Source organism: Thamnophis sirtalis, unplaced genomic scaffold (genome assembly GCF_051295495.1).
Source record: "Thamnophis sirtalis isolate CommonGarterSnake01/CBP01778 unplaced genomic scaffold, rThaSir2_p1.2 scaffold_5, whole genome shotgun sequence".
In the NCBI taxonomy this organism is placed as follows: Eukaryota; Metazoa; Chordata; class Lepidosauria; order Squamata; family Natricidae; genus Thamnophis; species Thamnophis sirtalis.
This window is the reverse complement of record NW_028261385.1, coordinates 109,876,295-109,894,091: the sequence shown is the minus strand read 5'-3', so window position 1 is coordinate 109,894,091 and position 17,797 is coordinate 109,876,295. Positions and strand designations below refer to the sequence as shown.

The following is a 17,797-nucleotide window of genomic DNA, read 5'->3' as shown; positions in this document are numbered from 1 at the left end:
CAATCCAAGGGCGAGTGGAGCATTGACAAGCTCAAAGAAGGGCTAGGAAGTTACTCAGGAAAAGGTGACCCCATCCCCCCCTCACAAGAAACATCTGGAGTGGATTGACTTAAGGAGAAGCCATGGGGAGTTAGTCTTTGCCAGGAACAAATTTGTTTCCGCTTACACTTCCTCAGCTTTGACTAATGCCTTTTGCCTCTCCTATCTGTGAGGACTGCCTTTTGCTTTGTAACTTGCCTTTGCCCCGAGGACTGTCTGGTGCCTTGTCTTTGCCTTGTGGACCACAGTTTGCCTCATTGGCTCAACCGGGTGGACTGGACCTGGTCTGTGGACTTTTTTTGTTATATGCAGGCTGTTGCTTGCGGGACTGAGGTGCCTGTTTTCAGGATAGCGTGGGGTAGAACCTTACTGGTTGTTGGATAGCCATTTGTTGGAACATTTACTTAGAGCAATAAAGGCCTCTCTAGAGGCCTCCCTTGCCTTGACTACTTGGGTCATAACAGCAACTTCCACATTAATGTGAAAATTCTTAGATTTTCCAAACACTTACCATAGTGCCCTCTGCAATTTTCTCGGGCCCTTCCTTGCTTGTGCTGGCCTTCTTAAAACATTCAGCATCTGGTCCATGTGGTATCATCATGCTGTGCAGAGTGGCTCCTCCTGGTAAAAATCCTTGTTCCTTTGCTTCATAATTCCCTTTGATCAAGCCCATAAATTCACTCATACAGTTTCCTGTGGATTTTTTTAAAAAAAATGTTGATTAAATTTATTGAGATTTGATCCATTAGCAATAGCAATAGCAGTTAGACTTATATACCGCTTCATAGGGCTTTCAGCCCTCTCTAAGTGATTTACAGAGTCAGCATATTGCCCCCAACAATCCAGGTCCTCATTTTACCCACTTCGGAAGGATGGAAGGATGAGTCAACCTTGAGCCGGTGAGATTTGAACAGCCGAACTGCAGAACTGCAGTCAGTTGAAGTAGCCTGCAGTGCTGCATTTAACCACTGCGCCACCTCGGGGTAGCTTAAGTCTGGCATGAGTTTGAAACATAAAGAAGACCACTACAGATTTGGTATTTAGCATTTAGTCGTCTAGAACCAGAACTGTCCAAAGTCCCACTGGATGTTGTTTTTAGAACAAGCAAACAGCAGGGTATCCTTTCCCTCCCTTCACTTTAGTATATATTGTATTTCCAAGAATTGAAATTTGCAGCCCTTTATCAAGGATCTTTCAAACATCTGGCCTAGTTATTAAATTTTGTTAGTAAGTCTTCTGTATCTTCAAATTCAGATAAAACTCACCTTATAACACTAACTGGAATTACAGCTGCAAATTGTTGGGTTGTAAATCAAGGCAGCACATGATTAGATTTGAAATTACAACATTTTTTTTACAGTTCTTAAATGAATTTTGTTGTTAAGCAAATCCATTTCTCCCAATAGCTCTTTTTGCTAGAAACTGGAAGTAAATGCCAGAAACTGGCAGAAAATGTCATGTAATTGTGGAGCACTGCAAAGGGCTATAAAGGTGAGGCAGCTGGCAAGCATCCCAAATGCATATGTGTGTGTACGGCTGATATAACTGAAAATGAGTCATAAGTAGCTTTGGTTTAGGACAGGGGTGTCAAACTATTGACAACCTTTCCCCTTTCCCAGTTTTTGTGTGAGCCGCCCTGAGTCCCCTCAGGGAAAAGGGCGGCCTACAAATTCTAATAAAATTCTCAAAAAATTAATAAAATTCTCAAAAAATTCTCAAACATGACACATATTGCAACTTCCCCCCGCCTTTACTCAAATGGGGGTGGGCGTGGCCAGCATGGATGCATGGGGCCCATGGGCTGCAAGTTTGACACCCCTGTTCTTAGGACTAAGCAATAAATTAATTGCTTAGGTATAAGCAATAAAATAACTTAACTGGAACTTAACACACAGTTCTGATTCTTTGTTCCTAACATTTGAGGTGGTCTGTCGTAACTGAGCAATTGTTAAGTGATAGTAAGTCGGGGGCTATCTATATGAAATTACACAGCAAAAATGACATACATACTGTGATAATAAGGTGGCCGGAAAGTGTTGTTGGCCACGGCCCAGCGGGGTGGAAATATAACAAAATCTGCAATTGCCACTCCAGGACGGGTTGATTTTGCAGTTAAGACAGTAAAGATGGAAGGATCCTTTAAAAAAGTGGGATGGGGGAAATTGGCCATTATTAAAACAATTATGCTAAGCTGAAAAAATCAATTACATTTAAGGCAAATTTAAAGTCATAACTACAAATCATAATTCTTTTATTTCTCTGTAAATTACAAAACGGAAACTTATAATTTATTTGAGGCTTCAGAAGTCTGCTTTGTTTAATTCGAAAGGACTAACCAAAGTACTCTAGGATCAGAACTAAGACCTAACAAGAACTTACTGCATGATCAAAAGCCACAGAATTTATGACCATGAAATTGCTGAGATTGTACTTGTATGGTGTGTAATTCCCATGCCAAGCCACAACGTTGAAGGGAGAGCAGTTCTGTAAGATTAAACAACACAGCTATCTTAAGACATGGAAAGTATCTGATATCCAAAACCACATTAAAAAATATCACACTGAGGGCGGGGGGGGGAGAGTTCAGGAGATGACAACATAGATAAAGCATATAGTAAATTTATAATATAAATACCATTATAATAAAGCTATAATGAAATACAGCAGCAACACCTGTATTTTCCACTTTCTCCAAAGGGACTCCACCTTGGGAGTGTAACATTTGTATTTCCTTTAAAAGCATTATCTGCCATTAATGGTCCTCATCCATTGGTAATTGACCAGCAGAAGCAAACTAGAAAACCAGTAACTCATTTCGCTGACTCCCATGGTTCCAATAAAGGTGGAATAAAAGTAACTTGGTTCTAAATGTTAATAAAACAAAGGAGATCATTGTAGATTTTAGAAAGAGACGGCATAGTCATACTCCACTTAGTATCAAGGATGCAGCTGTAGAGATAGTCAACAGTATTAAATATCTGGGGGTGGATTACTAACAATCTGAATTGGTCTCTTCACATGTCATCCTTAGTGAAGCATGCAAACCAGCATCTGCATTCCCTGCATCGAATGAGGAGAGCAGATCTTTCTCCTTCTGTCCTGGCCATTTTTTACACAGGCAAAATTGAGAGCGTTTTAACAAGCTGCATCACTGTTTGGTTTGGTTGCCTCAGATAGAAGGTCCATACAGAGAGTGGTAAAGATGGCCGAGAAGATTATTACAGATTGCTCTGCCTGCAATCTTTTTCAGATTACAGATTAAGAGTTGGAAGGGAATTTGTAGGTCATTTAGTTCAACCCCCTGCCCAAGCAGGAGATTATACACCATTTCTGACAGATGGCAGTCCAGTCTTTTCTTGAAAGCTTCAAGGGACAAAGCTCCCACAACTTCTGAAGGAAGTTATATTATTATATTATATTATTATAGGAAGCTTGCTTCCTGTTATTCAGGATACTGCTTATAAATGCTATGTGCTTAGAGGTCAAAACATTGTTATAAACCACACACACCCACTTTATGGTCTGTTTCTGTTGCTCCCCTCTGGGAGGAGGTTTCTAAGCATTTCTAGCAGGACTACCAGATTCTGCAATCTGCCATTTGTCTGGTAAACTTACAAGATTTGTTTCTCTCGCCATGTACAGATATACATCTGAACTAGATTGTTGTTTCTCTGTGTCACATAATATATGTCTGTAATTTTGTATTTAGTATGTATGTATGTATGTATGTATGTATGTATGTATGTATGTGTGTGTGTTTGTTTATGTAGTTTATATTGGAGGTGATGACCCTTTGAGAGCTATATGCAAAGAAATTTCGTTTTAATGTATGCAAATTAGCGTACATTCAAAGTGACAATAAAATTATTCTAAGTTCCACAACTTCTGCCTAAGTAATTATGGGTGGGATCTTAAGCAGCATGCAGAAAACTCTAGCACTGTAAGGCAGATAAACTACTGACTATTTTGTTAGGAGATACAGGACTGCCATTTAGTTCTATTTGTATTTTCTGATCTATAAGGACACACATTTTAATAATTTAAATACCATTTATCAAACTTGTATGTCGCTTGACTACCAACAAGTCTTGATTTTTCATTTTTGTTTTCTATTTGTTATGGGTAGGTACATCAAGCGCTTTTTATATTGCCATGCTGCATGCACACATCCTCATCTAAAGTAAGATTATTAGAAATAGAACAATGTTCACCGTTTTTGGCCAATTCCTGAGACCTACAGAAGTATCCAACCCCAAAGCACCAATTCATAAAACAAGACAAAGAGGCTTTCTTTGAGTAAGATGGGCTGTTTAGAAAACAAAATATAAATAGATAATTCACAGTTAAGTAATGAGTATGTTCAGCAGCCTTCAAATGTTGGGTATTTGCTGAAAAGAAAACAGAATATTGAGGGAAAGCAGAGCACCCTGCTTGAAGATGATAATCAGAGCATTTGTGGTAAGAGATAGATGGACTTCAGTATTTTGTTGTAAAACTCATATCTAACTTCTGATTGACAAAATAGAGTAATGATTAATGCAAAGATGCAGAAATACAGGAAGAAATGTAATAAAAGTGTCAATAGAATTTATTAGTAGGAAAAGATTATTTATTTCAATGTACATAGATGCCCATCTCACTTATGTGTGTGATTAGAATCATGGAGCTGGGACATGAAGCCAGGTGGCTAGGTCCTATTCAGGACAGCAATACATATTAAAGCATCTTAAACTTAGACAGACACAGACAGATTTGAACATATTCAGCAAAAGGGAACCCACCACTGGAATAACTGGTTGCATACAGATAGACTTCAATTTGAGTCCAAAATTTCCATTGCTAAGAAAGAGTGTTTTAAAGTAAGTTTTGTCCCATTCTACTACCTTTCTTGTCACCATTGTTAAATGAATCACTTAATTTTAAAGTTAGTACTTGTAACATGGTTGTAAAAAGATTTGGTTTCTCCATTGACTTTCTTGTAAGAAGATTGCAAAAGGTGATCACATGAACCTAGGATAGTGCAACCATCATCAATACATATGTTCCTCTTCCATCATTGATGCTATTCCAGTTATACTAGCTCTTTCTGCAGTTAGTCACAGATTCTGTTTTAAACTTGACTTGCACCTCATCTGAATTCTGTGCTTTTACTGTTAATTATGGAATGTTAAATGTTATAAAAGCAAGCACTTCAATTTCCTTGAATAAAATATACTGTGCGGGAAAGGCCTTATATTTTTCTATCAGTTAAAGCAGAAAATGTGTGGTTTTGACATTTTTTGTTCCTCCACCCAAAAAATGAATTTCAGTGTTGAATTCCAGAAGTGTTCATCTTTGTTTCAAGTTAAAAAGTGTTTTGAAAAAAACATTCACTACTTTAGAAGAAAAGCCTAGTTTTGGGCTAGGTTAATATATGAACCTCTCCAAACTAATTTTTAATGAAATTCTTAATTTTTTAAATCCTAACTTCCCACCTGTTTTGCCTCAAAGAGTTTCCCTTGGTACTTGGTGATCACTGTGTAATCCTCAGCTGTTTGGCCATCTTCATACCAGGCAACGGGCACAAGGAAGTCTCGTGGATTAGCTAAGCCATTGGCTCCTAAAAAAACCATAAAGGCTTTGTAACCAATTGTATATTTAAATTTCAGATCAATCTAATCATTGTCACCTGATAGTTTACCATTAGACAAACTACAAACACAACTTCATTTAAAGAATAAAATAAAAAATAATGAAAATTAGTCAACTGCAAGGTCTAAAATTCAAATAAAATTCATATAAAACTATATGAATTACAATACAGTTAATAACCAGTTTAAAATTCAGGAAAATAAGTCTTATTTTAGTTTGAAGACCAGTTAATCCACCCAGGAGAGGGCATTCCATAAATAGGGTGCTCCTACATAAAATCTCTCCCCCACTAAGAGGACCTTACTAGATAATCTTAAAGTCCAGTTAAGAGTTTTACAAGAAAAGGAGGCCCATTGGGTAATCTGATTCTAAGCCTTATAGGCCTTTAAGGTCAAAACCAGCATTTTGGCTCCAAAACAGCCAGCCAATCTAGATGGCAAAAAATGGCATAGTACATTCACATTAGCCAATCCCAATGAGCAACCTAGTTGCTGTATTTTGAACTAACAGAAGTTTTCAGTTCATTTTCATAGAAAGGCCCACATACAAAGCTCTGTGGAGTATTTTTAATATGTTTAACATTGAATCAGAATCTGGCTTCATTAAGTTTAAATGCATTATTCTATGCCTTCCACTCTGGAACAAGAGAAAACATTTTTCTGCATTACACCCTTGTATAAGACATGCATTCGAATATTTCAAGAGTACAATCGTATCCACACTTGGTTATCTTTTTTGAAGGCTAAACATACCTACCACCTTCCATAATCCCTGATCATCCTTTTTGCCTTTATCTGAATTATCCTAATTTCTTGAATTCGTGTTCAAACATGTCACAACTGGGCAGAATACTCAAATGGAGTCTGATCAATGCACAATACATTGGAAGTATTACCTTCTATGAATTGAAAATTATACTTTTATAACTGTTCATGCAACATAAAATTGCATTTATATTTTGCAACTATATCACATTGATTTCAGTGTACAATCAACAGTTTTCATTCTGCTGCTTTAGCCCAATCTTTATGTACATGGTTATGAAATTTATTCCTGTTTTCAAGGATATGAAACAATCCATATCTGTCATTCTCAAATTTGATATGCCTTCCTTTTACTATTTTAGTCAAGTAATTAATGGAAATACTGAAATAAGGGATTCGACTCTTCCTTGTGATGGCCCATTCAATTTCTCAAAATTTATGGGGAACTTTTGAAGATAAGGGACATTTGCGGTCTAGTCATTTGACATGAGAGAGTGCTATTGATGACTTTTATTCTATCCCATCCAGAGGTTCTATGGCAGTGGTTGCATGGAGGCAATCCAAGTACATCCTTTCCAGTTAGTGAGTTTTGTGCTTCCCTATGCATCGTCTTTCCTTCTGATTGAAGAAATATATGCATTTTTAAAATATATTTGCGATTTCATATTTTTATACTTACAGAGATATGTGTGCATATGGAAGGGAAGTACAGGGAGTCTTCACTTAATAACTGTTGCTAAGAAACCATTGCTAAGCAATGTGACAGAAACAAAAAAAATCATATAGGCCAGTGGTGGGTTTCCAAGTTTTTACTACTGGTTCACGTGCACAGAAGTGTCCAGGCAGGTGGGCGAAGCTTCCCGCCACCATTACTACCGGCTCGCCCGATCTGGGCCGAATGGGGAGCAACCCACCTCTGATATAGACTATGGTAACTTGGATGGCAGTTCTTGTGGTTCTGGTTGCGATCATTAAGCAAATTACACATGGTCATTAAGTGTGATGTCACATGGCCACAACACATGACTGAGACTTCCTGACAGCTTCCCCATTGACACTGCTCCTCAGAAGCAGAAAGTTGCAAATGGTGATCCTGACAGAGGGACACTGTGATCATCATAACTGAACACCAGTTGCTAACCATCCAAATTGCAACCATATGACTGTGGGGACATTGCAATGCCTGCATCTTCAAGGACCAGCCATAAGACTCCTTGTTCAGTGCTGTCTTTGAATGATTGTTTTAACTGTACAGGAATTTATTTCTGGCTATACGATCATAATAAAAATGGTTTTGATTGTTTCAACCTCTTTATTGTCCTCTCTCTTAGAGATGTGGAAAATACTATAGAGTAAAAGTGTGGTTGGTTGCAAGAGAAATCAATTGGAAGAAACTGGAAAATGAATTCTGAGAAATTGCAGCAATGTTGGCACACTAAAAAACTGAAAGAACTATAAATGTGCATAGCTTGATTTAATGCATAATATCATCATGTACATCTTTATTCTCCAAAGGCTATTTAAATTGCTATTCTCAAAATTCCCAGCCAGCAGTAAAAGCATTACAGTTAGTACCAGTGGTTGTTTTCTCAATGCCTTTATTAGAGCTATGAAGGACTGAGATACCCATCCATTTCTTTGCACCTCCATACCTTGGGGCAGAACTTTAAACTTTTTTTTTTTTTTTCTGTCATGAATCATTTTTCACCCAGTTCCACATGTCTTATGGGTAAAAACATAAATGCATGTTAGGAGTGTTAAATAAATGTATATTATTAGACAGTCCTAATAAGAAAAATGATATAATTATTTTTGGAAGTGGAAATAGTCTTAAGTATATTTACCAATAGGTCCTAGATCAGGTAACTCAAAATGTACACCATATATTTCTAGGATATAACCTCGAGTTTCTCCAAATACTTGCACCTTAAAACGCATTCCTTTCTAAGGTGGAGACAAAATACAAATGTAAATATTAGGACTGATTATTATTGTTCCAAATAAAAATACACTATCAGAGAATATATCAAATTCCAAATTATATCCATTAAATTCTTCCTGAAAACACTGCATTGCTTTAAAGTACCAAAAAAGATCGATTAAAGGTAGCCTTGAGATAAAGCTATCTTTGTTTATCAGGTGGTGGAGGTATTTTTACAAAAGCATCTGAATTTCTGTTGATATTACAAAAATGTGTAGCTATTTATTTATTTTGTTTCTATGTTATCATTGCTGGAGGTTGTCATAAAATAGTAACTCCCAAACCCCAAAAGCATAGATATAATAATGACAAAATCAAGAAAGAGAAAAACAAACATCACTTATCCTATCCTCCAGGGCAATTTTCCTAAAATCTCAGAGGAATGAAGGGTGCCATCTCTCTTCCAGGTGGGAGTTCCAAAGTGAGGTGGTATCAACTGAAAATGCACTTTCCTTTTTGGAAGCCTTCCACTTTAATCACTCATGTTTCTCTTATTTTTCTCCTAATAAAATTGTTTTGAGATGATAACTTATAAACCATAAGTGCTCTCCCCTGAAAATTTTGCAGTGAAATTTTCCACTATCTATACCAGTGTTTCTCAACCTTGGCAACTTGAAGATGTCCAGACTTCAACTCCCAGAATTCCCCAGCCAGCAAATGCTGGGGAATGCTGGCTGGGGAATTCTGGGAGTTGAAGTCTGGACATCTTCAAGTTGCCAAGATTGAGAAACACTGATCTATACAAAGAATATTTATCTTAATTTGACAAATATGCTAATTTCTGAGTTGATTGTGAATAACTGTAAGTCACCTGAAGCAGGAACAAAGACTGCAATAGAAAGAGGTTCCCCTCAAAGCAGGCAGGCACTTTGCTCAAACTTAGATTCAGCTGTAGGATGTAAGTGTTATGAGAAAGCAAGAAGATATTTGTGCCTATGTTATGCTTAGAGTGGTGGTAAAAGAAGCAAAGTCTTGACAGATACATGGAATTTATTTTTCTTCCTAGCATTTTCCCACAAATGCAGGGTCCAGTTTTTTCAGATCAACCAAGTATTGATCCAGTGGTTGCAAAAGGAATGGCCAGTTGGCTTGTCACCTAAGCTTTATGTCATGGACTGAGAGAGAGTACTGGGCCAAAATTATCCAGGAGACTTATATGCCTAAGGCGGGATGATCGAACATCTCCTGATTTTTACCTTGCTTTAACGAATAGACCAAACTGGCTCTTACACATACATATGTATACATCTGTGTGTGTGAGAGAGAGAGGAGGGGGGAAGGGAGAGGGAGAATGAATAAATATGAGGGATATTTCTAAAATGATGTGCTATTAGTCTTGCACATTATCAGAAGAAAATATATACATGTTTAAAAACTTACACATGGGTATACAATCACATCTTTTTAGAAAAAGCATAACAAGCAGGCTTTTTTTTAAAGCCATGGAATAAATTCAAACATGGATATACATCAGTGTTCATCTGTCCATTTCCCTCAGGAGTTATAAGGTGAAGAGTGAGGAATAGGCATGATGGCTCTAGTGCTTACCTGAATGACACAGATCTCATTCGGCTCCACTAGCAGCTTGCCAAACTCTGTAGTGATGAGCAGTTTCCCTTGCTGTGGTACTGGATGAAGAAAATGTAAGCATAGAATTTTGTTTGTTTACCCAAGATAATATTGTGATTCTGCCCAATTAACATTCCAGTTTGTAAAAGAAACAACAGTGTACAAACTTTCAGAGTAATAATTCGCAACTCACCGATCATAAAGTCTCCATCAGAATTACAAAAACATCTATATTGGGGGAAAAAAACAAGTGATTACACAATTTGGGGAAATATATTATGAACTCTAGATTCCGAAGTCATAATCTGAAGAAAGTTTCAATCCTTATCCAGAGAGGAATTATATCCGCTAGCTCTTCATTCCCTTCTAGTCATTGACAGAACTGTCTTTAGTCTGCCATTTCTTCCCCGGAAGGTCGATAAAACTTAATTTTCAAGCAAATTCTTACCAAAAAAATCCATGCTAATGTATGCCTTTCATTTTTCTACTACATGTTGTTTGGGGTTCACATATAGCTGCCAATCTTAGATTTCTGAATTACCGTGTATCAGTAACTTCCCATCTAAAGGTTATAAAGGTCTCATGTAACCTTTAAGGAGGTTAAAATCCATTAATCAGACAACAAGGTTTGGTAATTTGGGAATCCCCCCTTCCTGTACAAAATATTAATCCTCCTTAGCGGACTACACATCAATTTCCTGGTTCTATTGCTAGACAATTTGCTTTTCTTCTTACAAAGTGAAATTCCAATATTACCAGCAAGGTCAATTGCTTGATCTGGTGATACATTGATTTTTAAAAATTCTCTTGCCAAATAGATAGTCAAATATATCTTGTTTCAGACACACTGAGAGAATAATATTCCTATACATTTCTCTCTGCCTATTGTCACTTTTACTTTTTTGCTATATTTACTTGAAAAGAAGGTGATTTTCTGAAATAACCAGGCCAAATCTGAGATCAGTAAAATGCTCTGTTTAACTTTTTTTTGGTGGGGGGTGTATGGGGCTAAACTTAAATTTAGGGTTGTCTTCTAAGCAGACAAGGCCTGCATCAAGGTTCATCAAAGTTGCAATGAAGTTTGTAATATTTGCTAAAGAATCAAGTTGGAACCCATCTGCCTCATTTTGTGACATAAACCTTTTAATTATGCATAATATATAGATGAGGAAAGAAAGGAAAAGTTCTTTAATAGTACTCAAATGAATAGCCAGAGCAGTTGGGCTATCTCCATATATCCACACTTTTAGAAGTTTAGATTGAACCCATGAGATACTCTGACTCCATACAGACCTGTTAATCATGGAGTTGTTACAGATGAAGATGTGAATTGCCAGCCCATTCCCTGACTTTGGCTCACCAGCACCACACAAAGTATATAGTCCCTATGAAAAAAAATTATAAGAAAGTAATTGTAAGTAATTGTAAGAAAACCCAGGTATAATCATTGATTTCCTTTGGTTACCATCATAATGCACGGCAGAATTAGAAATTCAGAACTTAATACAGTTGGTATTAATAAGCTGTCTGTTGAGGAGAAGTTTAACTACTGGTGTTTCAGCAGTTCTGCTTTCCTAAAACTACAGGATATGGATACTTCTGGATTTAAGAGTCAAAAATTTTAGCTTGCTATTTCAGAAAAATTGAAAAATTCTTTAACACAGGTTTAATTGCCATTGAGCATCCTGGATTCTAGTTTTACACAGATGTCTGTTGGAAAACTTTGACCTGACCTTGTAAAAAGTTGAACAGCAAAAAATGAGTTGGCAAAATGTTCATACAGTTGAAAAGGCACAGAGTGAAATTGATGTGGAGAATATTACCAAAGTTAATTATCAAGGAGAGTTTTAAATATTGAAACATCAATTTATTTAGTACTGTTTGTGCAGGTATATTCAAAAGAGTTATCTGCCATTGTAGTAGGAATTGGAAGTCTGTAAAAGTTGTCATTTTACAGTAATTAGCAAGTGGTCGCTAAACAAAACAGTTATAAAATGAAGACTACATGTAGGTTAATGTGTATGCATGCAAAAATTAAAATTGAAGGTAAGTCTACCATGACCTCAAGTACCTTCTCTTCAAGCTGAAAACTCCATTCTTACTCATATCAGAAAGAGTAAGTGAACAATGCTTTTAATGCTTCTATATGGTTACTTACAGTTACAAAGTCCAGCTTTTTTTGAAAGATTGTAGGGATCTCAAATGGCTTCCATCTCAACTGAAAGAAAGACAAATATCATTCTAAAATAATTGATACCATCTGAGTTATTTTATACTACAATAAACATACTTCTTATATAAAATGTCCAGGTGTGGTCATCATAGTACAAGAAAGTTGCTGAGGAACTGGAAAGAATGCAAGAAAAGCAACAAAGATGGCAAGATGTTTGGAGGCTAAATCCTATGAAGAACTGTGTTCTTCATGCCTAAAGTAGAGAAAACTAAGGAGGGACATGATAGCAGTTTTCTGATAACTTACAGGGAAGAGATTGTGGATTTAGTGTCCATAAAGCCTGGGGGAAGGGCAAGAATCAGTAGGTGAATGCTTTGCAGAGCGAGATCCATATTTGAAATAAGGAAGAATTTCCTGACTGCAAAAGCTATAAAGTAATAGAACAGACTGTCCCCTAGAATCATGGTTGTTCCAGCACTGTTGGGTTGTTTTTTTAAAGATTTGTCTGGGATGGTTTGATAATTTCTTCTCTGTGCAGGGGAGCTTCCAAGGTTCCTTTGAATCCTATTGTTCTATATTACGGTCATCTGCTTAATATCTCAGTTCCAGTTTTTAGATGAGGAACCACTAATGCTCACTCTTTGAGTAGGAGTTTTGAAACAGCTGTAACCCGCAGATTTAATTTTCAGCCATCACCTTAATCTGATTATCAGATTTATTATTAATTTATTAGCTACCCAACTTCAAAGGAATTGGGCAAATTAATGATGTTATCTTGACAAGTACTTTCTTGAAATCAAAATACATCTGCTAAGAAATTTAGAAGATCAAAACAAGAGATAAATTCAAACTGTCAGGACTTGTTCCAACTAATCCATGCTTTTTTGGCAAGCTGTTTACTGATTGAGTTCTGTTCTGCAAAACTTTCCCAGATATCTATGTTTGACAGTTTGATTAGCAATTCCTCAGTCCTGCACACTTTAATACAGGGATAATGTTTTATGAGATTCATTCAAAGCAGATTACAGAAGTGGAAGGATTTGTTTTGGGAGATTTTAGTTTATGCAGCACATGGGAAAACATTTAAACAAAACTTGTAAAAAACTGAACCAAAGGTGGTTCTTAAAGGACAAGTAATTCCAAACTAAACTAGATAAGGAAAATGGCATTCAAGTGGAAAAGTGCCAGAAAATATAAGAACAGCAGCCAAGCTGGCTCTGGCTAAGCCTGTTGGGAATGATAAAAGTGAACAATAACATTCTGGAGTCAATATACAGAAATGGAGATTCCCAGCTAGATATGATTACCTGGTTGGGTTCAGGTTCAGTTTCATTCCAGTTGTGTGTCAGATGACCCTGATCAATAGACTGGAAGGGCTTATGGCAAGCAGAAGGCAGAATTCTATATAGCCAGCTAGGGAGAAAATAAATGCAGAGAAAAGAGGAAAGTGTGATTATCCAAGTAATGATAATATTCAGTACTTTGTTGATCTTTGAAATAAGCTACAACTTTATCTAGAAAATCTAGAAAATGCACCTTCTAGATAATTATATTAGAGCAATAGGGGGGGGAATCCCTTAAACATACAAATCTGCCTTCCACTGTGGAGTCACTCTTGGTCCCTTAGTTCTCTCTTGCCTCCTGTGCTTTACATTGAACTTTGGGAACTCAGTAGCAGTACCATGGTATCCCCAAGAGGCAGGGGCAATCCATATCAAGTACACTTAAAGTGGGGAGGGGGGCTAGTTAATGTACAACAATGGCAAAATGAGCAATTGTTTATAGTCTTGACTTGAAGGGTAAAGGGAAAGTCCTAGGAAATTGGACTTAAACAGAGTTTTCCTTTCATTGGTAGGAATTCAAGATTGGTGCAAATACTCAGAGGGTGGACAATTGAGAAGTACAGATAGTTCTGCTTTCTAGAGATTGTGACTCCCTGCTTTAAGATCTATGCAGGCTGGATGCATCATGTGTTGGCCACACCCACCTCCGAAGGGGAAAAAGGTTGTGATACATCCAATGTTCCCTCTAATTTTTTTCCCAGTGTGGGCGGAAAAGTATAGTGTTTGAGCGGCACATTTTCATGCCTCAGCACCTGAATTTTTTTCACAGGTGTCACCCAAGACAACAACAGAATCAGTGTTATTTGAAACTCAAAGTTATGTTTATTCAAGGTACCTACTTAATTAAAAGTGTTATATAATATCAGTATCACTTATAATACTGCAAGTCTGCAATATTAAAATACTTGCATAGTGTTTTCAGTAATGTACACTGTTATTCACTGAAAGTCTGTCTCATTTTACAGTTTCTCACATCTGTCTTTCTTTAACAACCATTCCGAGTACACTTTGTCGAGATCAATCTGTGCCGCTGAGATCTGGTAAGATCAGATGATTGGCATCAGCATATCCAAGTGCTCAGTTTGCAGCCGATTGTGAGTCTTGATGGCATTCATCAGGCTGAAACCTCGCTCGCAATTGGCGCTTGACACTTGGAATGTTGTGCAAATGTCCAGCAGACGTGACAGCAATCCAAACTGTTGCTCTCTTAGTACAAATTGAATACATCGTCGAATGAGTGTATTAATCCAGACTTGAATTTCTCCGACATCAGAAATCTGAAGTCACGATACTGTGACTGTACAGCTGATGTGATGCTGACTTCATCCAAATCGTCAAAGAAATGCTGGTATTTTCCAACCAGAGTTCCAATCTCAGTTTCCCCAAAATTAAAAGAGATCACATTCGACAGAGCAGCAGTTTCTAATATATTCCAATCTGTCATCTCGTTGTTTGGAAAACGACTGTCAAGATGCAAGCATAAATGTTCAATAAATCTGAGTATGGGAGCCGTGTCAATGTCTGGGTTGCTCTGCATATATTCACGAGCTTCGTCATTCCAGTAAGCCGTTTCGCCTAAATACTGCAGGCAAAGCTTGGTTATTCTGACCTTTACAAACTGAATGGCTCTGATTGGTGTCAGGTTGCTTCTATGCAACAGCTTATTCAACTCAGCTAATTCGCAAATAACATCGTCAAACACGATCAATGCAGCACGAATCTGTGGATCCGTCAACTTTCTGTAACAATATTTGCAGACTGGGTCACTGTGTGTTTCTGCTTGCTCTTTACAGTACTCAACCAAAACTGTAATGTTTCTCATCAATGCTCGCAATGCAAAATGTCTGGAAAGCCATCGTACTTCATTCAACGATCTGAAGGCTACAGATGCACACTCAAGAACTTCTGTTAGTTCTGCAAATGCCGTTTTCTTCACAGCCATTATTCTTACCCAGCATCATAGATGCACCGTCTGATGTAAACATGACCATCTTTTGAATGTCGATGTTGTTTGTAGCATTGAACTCTTTTATGGCTGCTGTGATTGCTGTGCTGTCGCATGTTGGCAACTGTAAAATTCCTACAAACACGGTCTTATAAATCGCGGCATTAGAGGGGTGGAATTTCAGATACAAAATCAACATTTTAGTGACTGGTGCTTTCATCGGCAATAAGAGTATGACAACTGGCATTACATAGATCACGCATGACTTCTTTCTGAACAACTGTGTTGATGCACTCCATGAACTCAAAGCCATAATTCTTGCTGCACCAGCTCTCCAGAATGGACACATACTTGCCTACGTGGTCATGTATGACTTGGACTGATAATATCGACACATTCATATTTACGGCCAGCAACACATTATCAATCAAAACTTTGACTTCATCAGCATTGGCATTTCTTCGCAGTGAAACTTGTTTTCTGTTTGCTCTGTCTTCTGCACTTTCAGTCAGTAGCCTCTGCAGCCCCCCAGATTTCTGGCATCGTAGTTTAGTGACCGAATCCAGGTGAATCTTCTGATTGATATGACGCTTCAAATAATCGATTTTCCAATCATTCCATCGGTTTCCAGTGGTGAATGCGCTGCCTGTACAAGCTTTTTGGCATATCTGGCAAACAACGTCATCACTACTTTCACAATAAGTGAAGATGTCGCCCAGTTTTGTTAACTGTTTTCTAGACGAAGTCGGCAGTTCAGTCTGTACTAACTCTCTCAACCATTCTGGTTTAAACTTCATGCTGCACTTTTTCTTTATAACAATGTTTATTCCAGTCTTATCAGTAGCTTTACGTTTTGACATCACTTCTTTACAGCAAATGTGCTGTAGGTGCATTATGTGTATTTGAAAGCTTGACGACTGTAGATTTTGAAATATTTCTAAACCACATTGTTAAAATAGTGGATAAAGTAAAACAACGTAAAATGTAAAACAATTTCAATAAAACAGTGTTCATAAAAATGACACCACAAATTTTGTCAGGAAAAAAGGGAAGATTTGAGTAAAGTGGTCTGTTTTCAATCAATGCTGGAAACAGTACCAATTCCCAATCTAATGGCAGCAAATTCTACTATGTAAATCTCCCTATACAGGTAGTCCTCAATCTACGACCATAATTGAACCCAAAGTTTCTATTGGTAAGTGAGACATTTGTTAAGTGAGTTTTGCCCCATTTTACAACCTTTCTTGCTACAGTTAAGTGAATCACTGCGGTTAAATTAGTAACCTGGTTGTTAAGTCAATCGGACTTTCCCACTGACTTTGCTTGGCAGAAGGTTGCAAAAGGTGACTACATGAGTCCAGGACACTGCAACCATCATAAATATGAGGCTCTTGCCAAACATCCAAATTTTGATCATGTGGCCATGGGGATGCTGCAATGATCATAAGTGTGAAGAACAGCCGTAAGTCACTTTTTTCAGTGCTGATGTAACTTCAGTCCTTAAGAGAAATGTTGTAAGTTGAGGACTACTTGTATTCAAGTTCAATGGATGACTCTCTATGGGAAAAGGATCAAAACTTCCCTCTATCCACATTTTCATAACTGGAACATCTTCTCTAGATAAGGCCCTCATGTAGAGAAGATGATGACTACCTCTTTGGAAAATGAATTAAAAGAAAAAATGAAGAGACTGATATTTAAAAAAAGATTATTGGCAAAAGAGGTAGGGGTATTTGTTACTTACGATAAGTGGTCTAGGTCCATACAAGTAGCCCTTGACTTACAACAGTTCACTTAGTGACCATTCAAAGTTATAATGTCACTGAAAAAAGTGACTTATGACCATTTTTCACACTTATAACCATTGCAGCATCCTCGAGGTCACATGACCAAAATTTGGATGCTTGGTAACTGGTTCATATTTATGATGGTTGCAGTGTCCCCGGATCATCTGAATACCTTTTGCGACCTTCTGACAAGTAAAGTCAATGGGGAAGCCAGATTCACTTAACAACAGGTTTATTAATAACTTCAATGATTCACTTAACACCTCTAGCAAGATAAGCTATAAAATGGGACAAAAGTCATCTAACAAATACCTCACTTAACAACAAAAATTAAGTAAAGAATGCAAAGGCCAGCATTATGAGGATGGATAAATCTTGGTGTTGCCAGTAAATTCTGGGATATGCAAATGCCAAACTCTCTCTGAAGTATGCAAGTAAAAAGGTTCCTTTAGTTCTTCTGTAGCTGCCTAGTACAAAGACCAAGTTCTCTCTCCTTCTTTCACCATTAGACCTTTTAATTCAGAATCTTTGGAAGGAATGCAGCCAAGGACTCTCAGTAGAAACA

At 37.3% G+C, this 17,797-nt stretch overlaps 2 protein-coding genes across 2 annotated transcripts in view; both read right to left on the bottom strand.

Moving 5' to 3' along the window:
* HGD (homogentisate 1,2-dioxygenase) overlaps window positions 1-17,797 on the bottom strand; it is a 30,278-nt gene that overhangs the window by 1,269 nt on the left and 11,212 nt on the right. Inside the window, exons 4-13 of the mRNA XM_087716524.1 lie at window positions 13,465-13,570; window positions 12,143-12,202; window positions 11,278-11,369; window positions 10,178-10,212; window positions 9,964-10,043; window positions 8,279-8,378; window positions 5,514-5,638; window positions 2,419-2,523; window positions 2,050-2,176; window positions 551-732 (exon numbers count right to left, since the gene is read on the bottom strand). Of these exons, the coding sequence (XP_087572650.1) occupies window positions 551-732; window positions 2,050-2,176; window positions 2,419-2,523; window positions 5,514-5,638; window positions 8,279-8,378; window positions 9,964-10,043; window positions 10,178-10,212; window positions 11,278-11,369; window positions 12,143-12,202; window positions 13,465-13,570 (1,012 nt within the window). The remainder of the gene's footprint in view (window positions 1-550; window positions 733-2,049; window positions 2,177-2,418; window positions 2,524-5,513; window positions 5,639-8,278; window positions 8,379-9,963; window positions 10,044-10,177; window positions 10,213-11,277; window positions 11,370-12,142; window positions 12,203-13,464; window positions 13,571-17,797) is intronic.
* On the bottom strand, window positions 14,605-16,341 carry LOC148045547 (uncharacterized). Its single transcript, XM_087715143.1, is given in 3 exon segments — window positions 14,605-15,437; window positions 15,439-15,654; window positions 15,656-16,341. Coding segments are annotated over 3 exon segments (1,629 nt in total). The 5' UTR covers window positions 16,339-16,341; the 3' UTR covers window positions 14,605-14,707.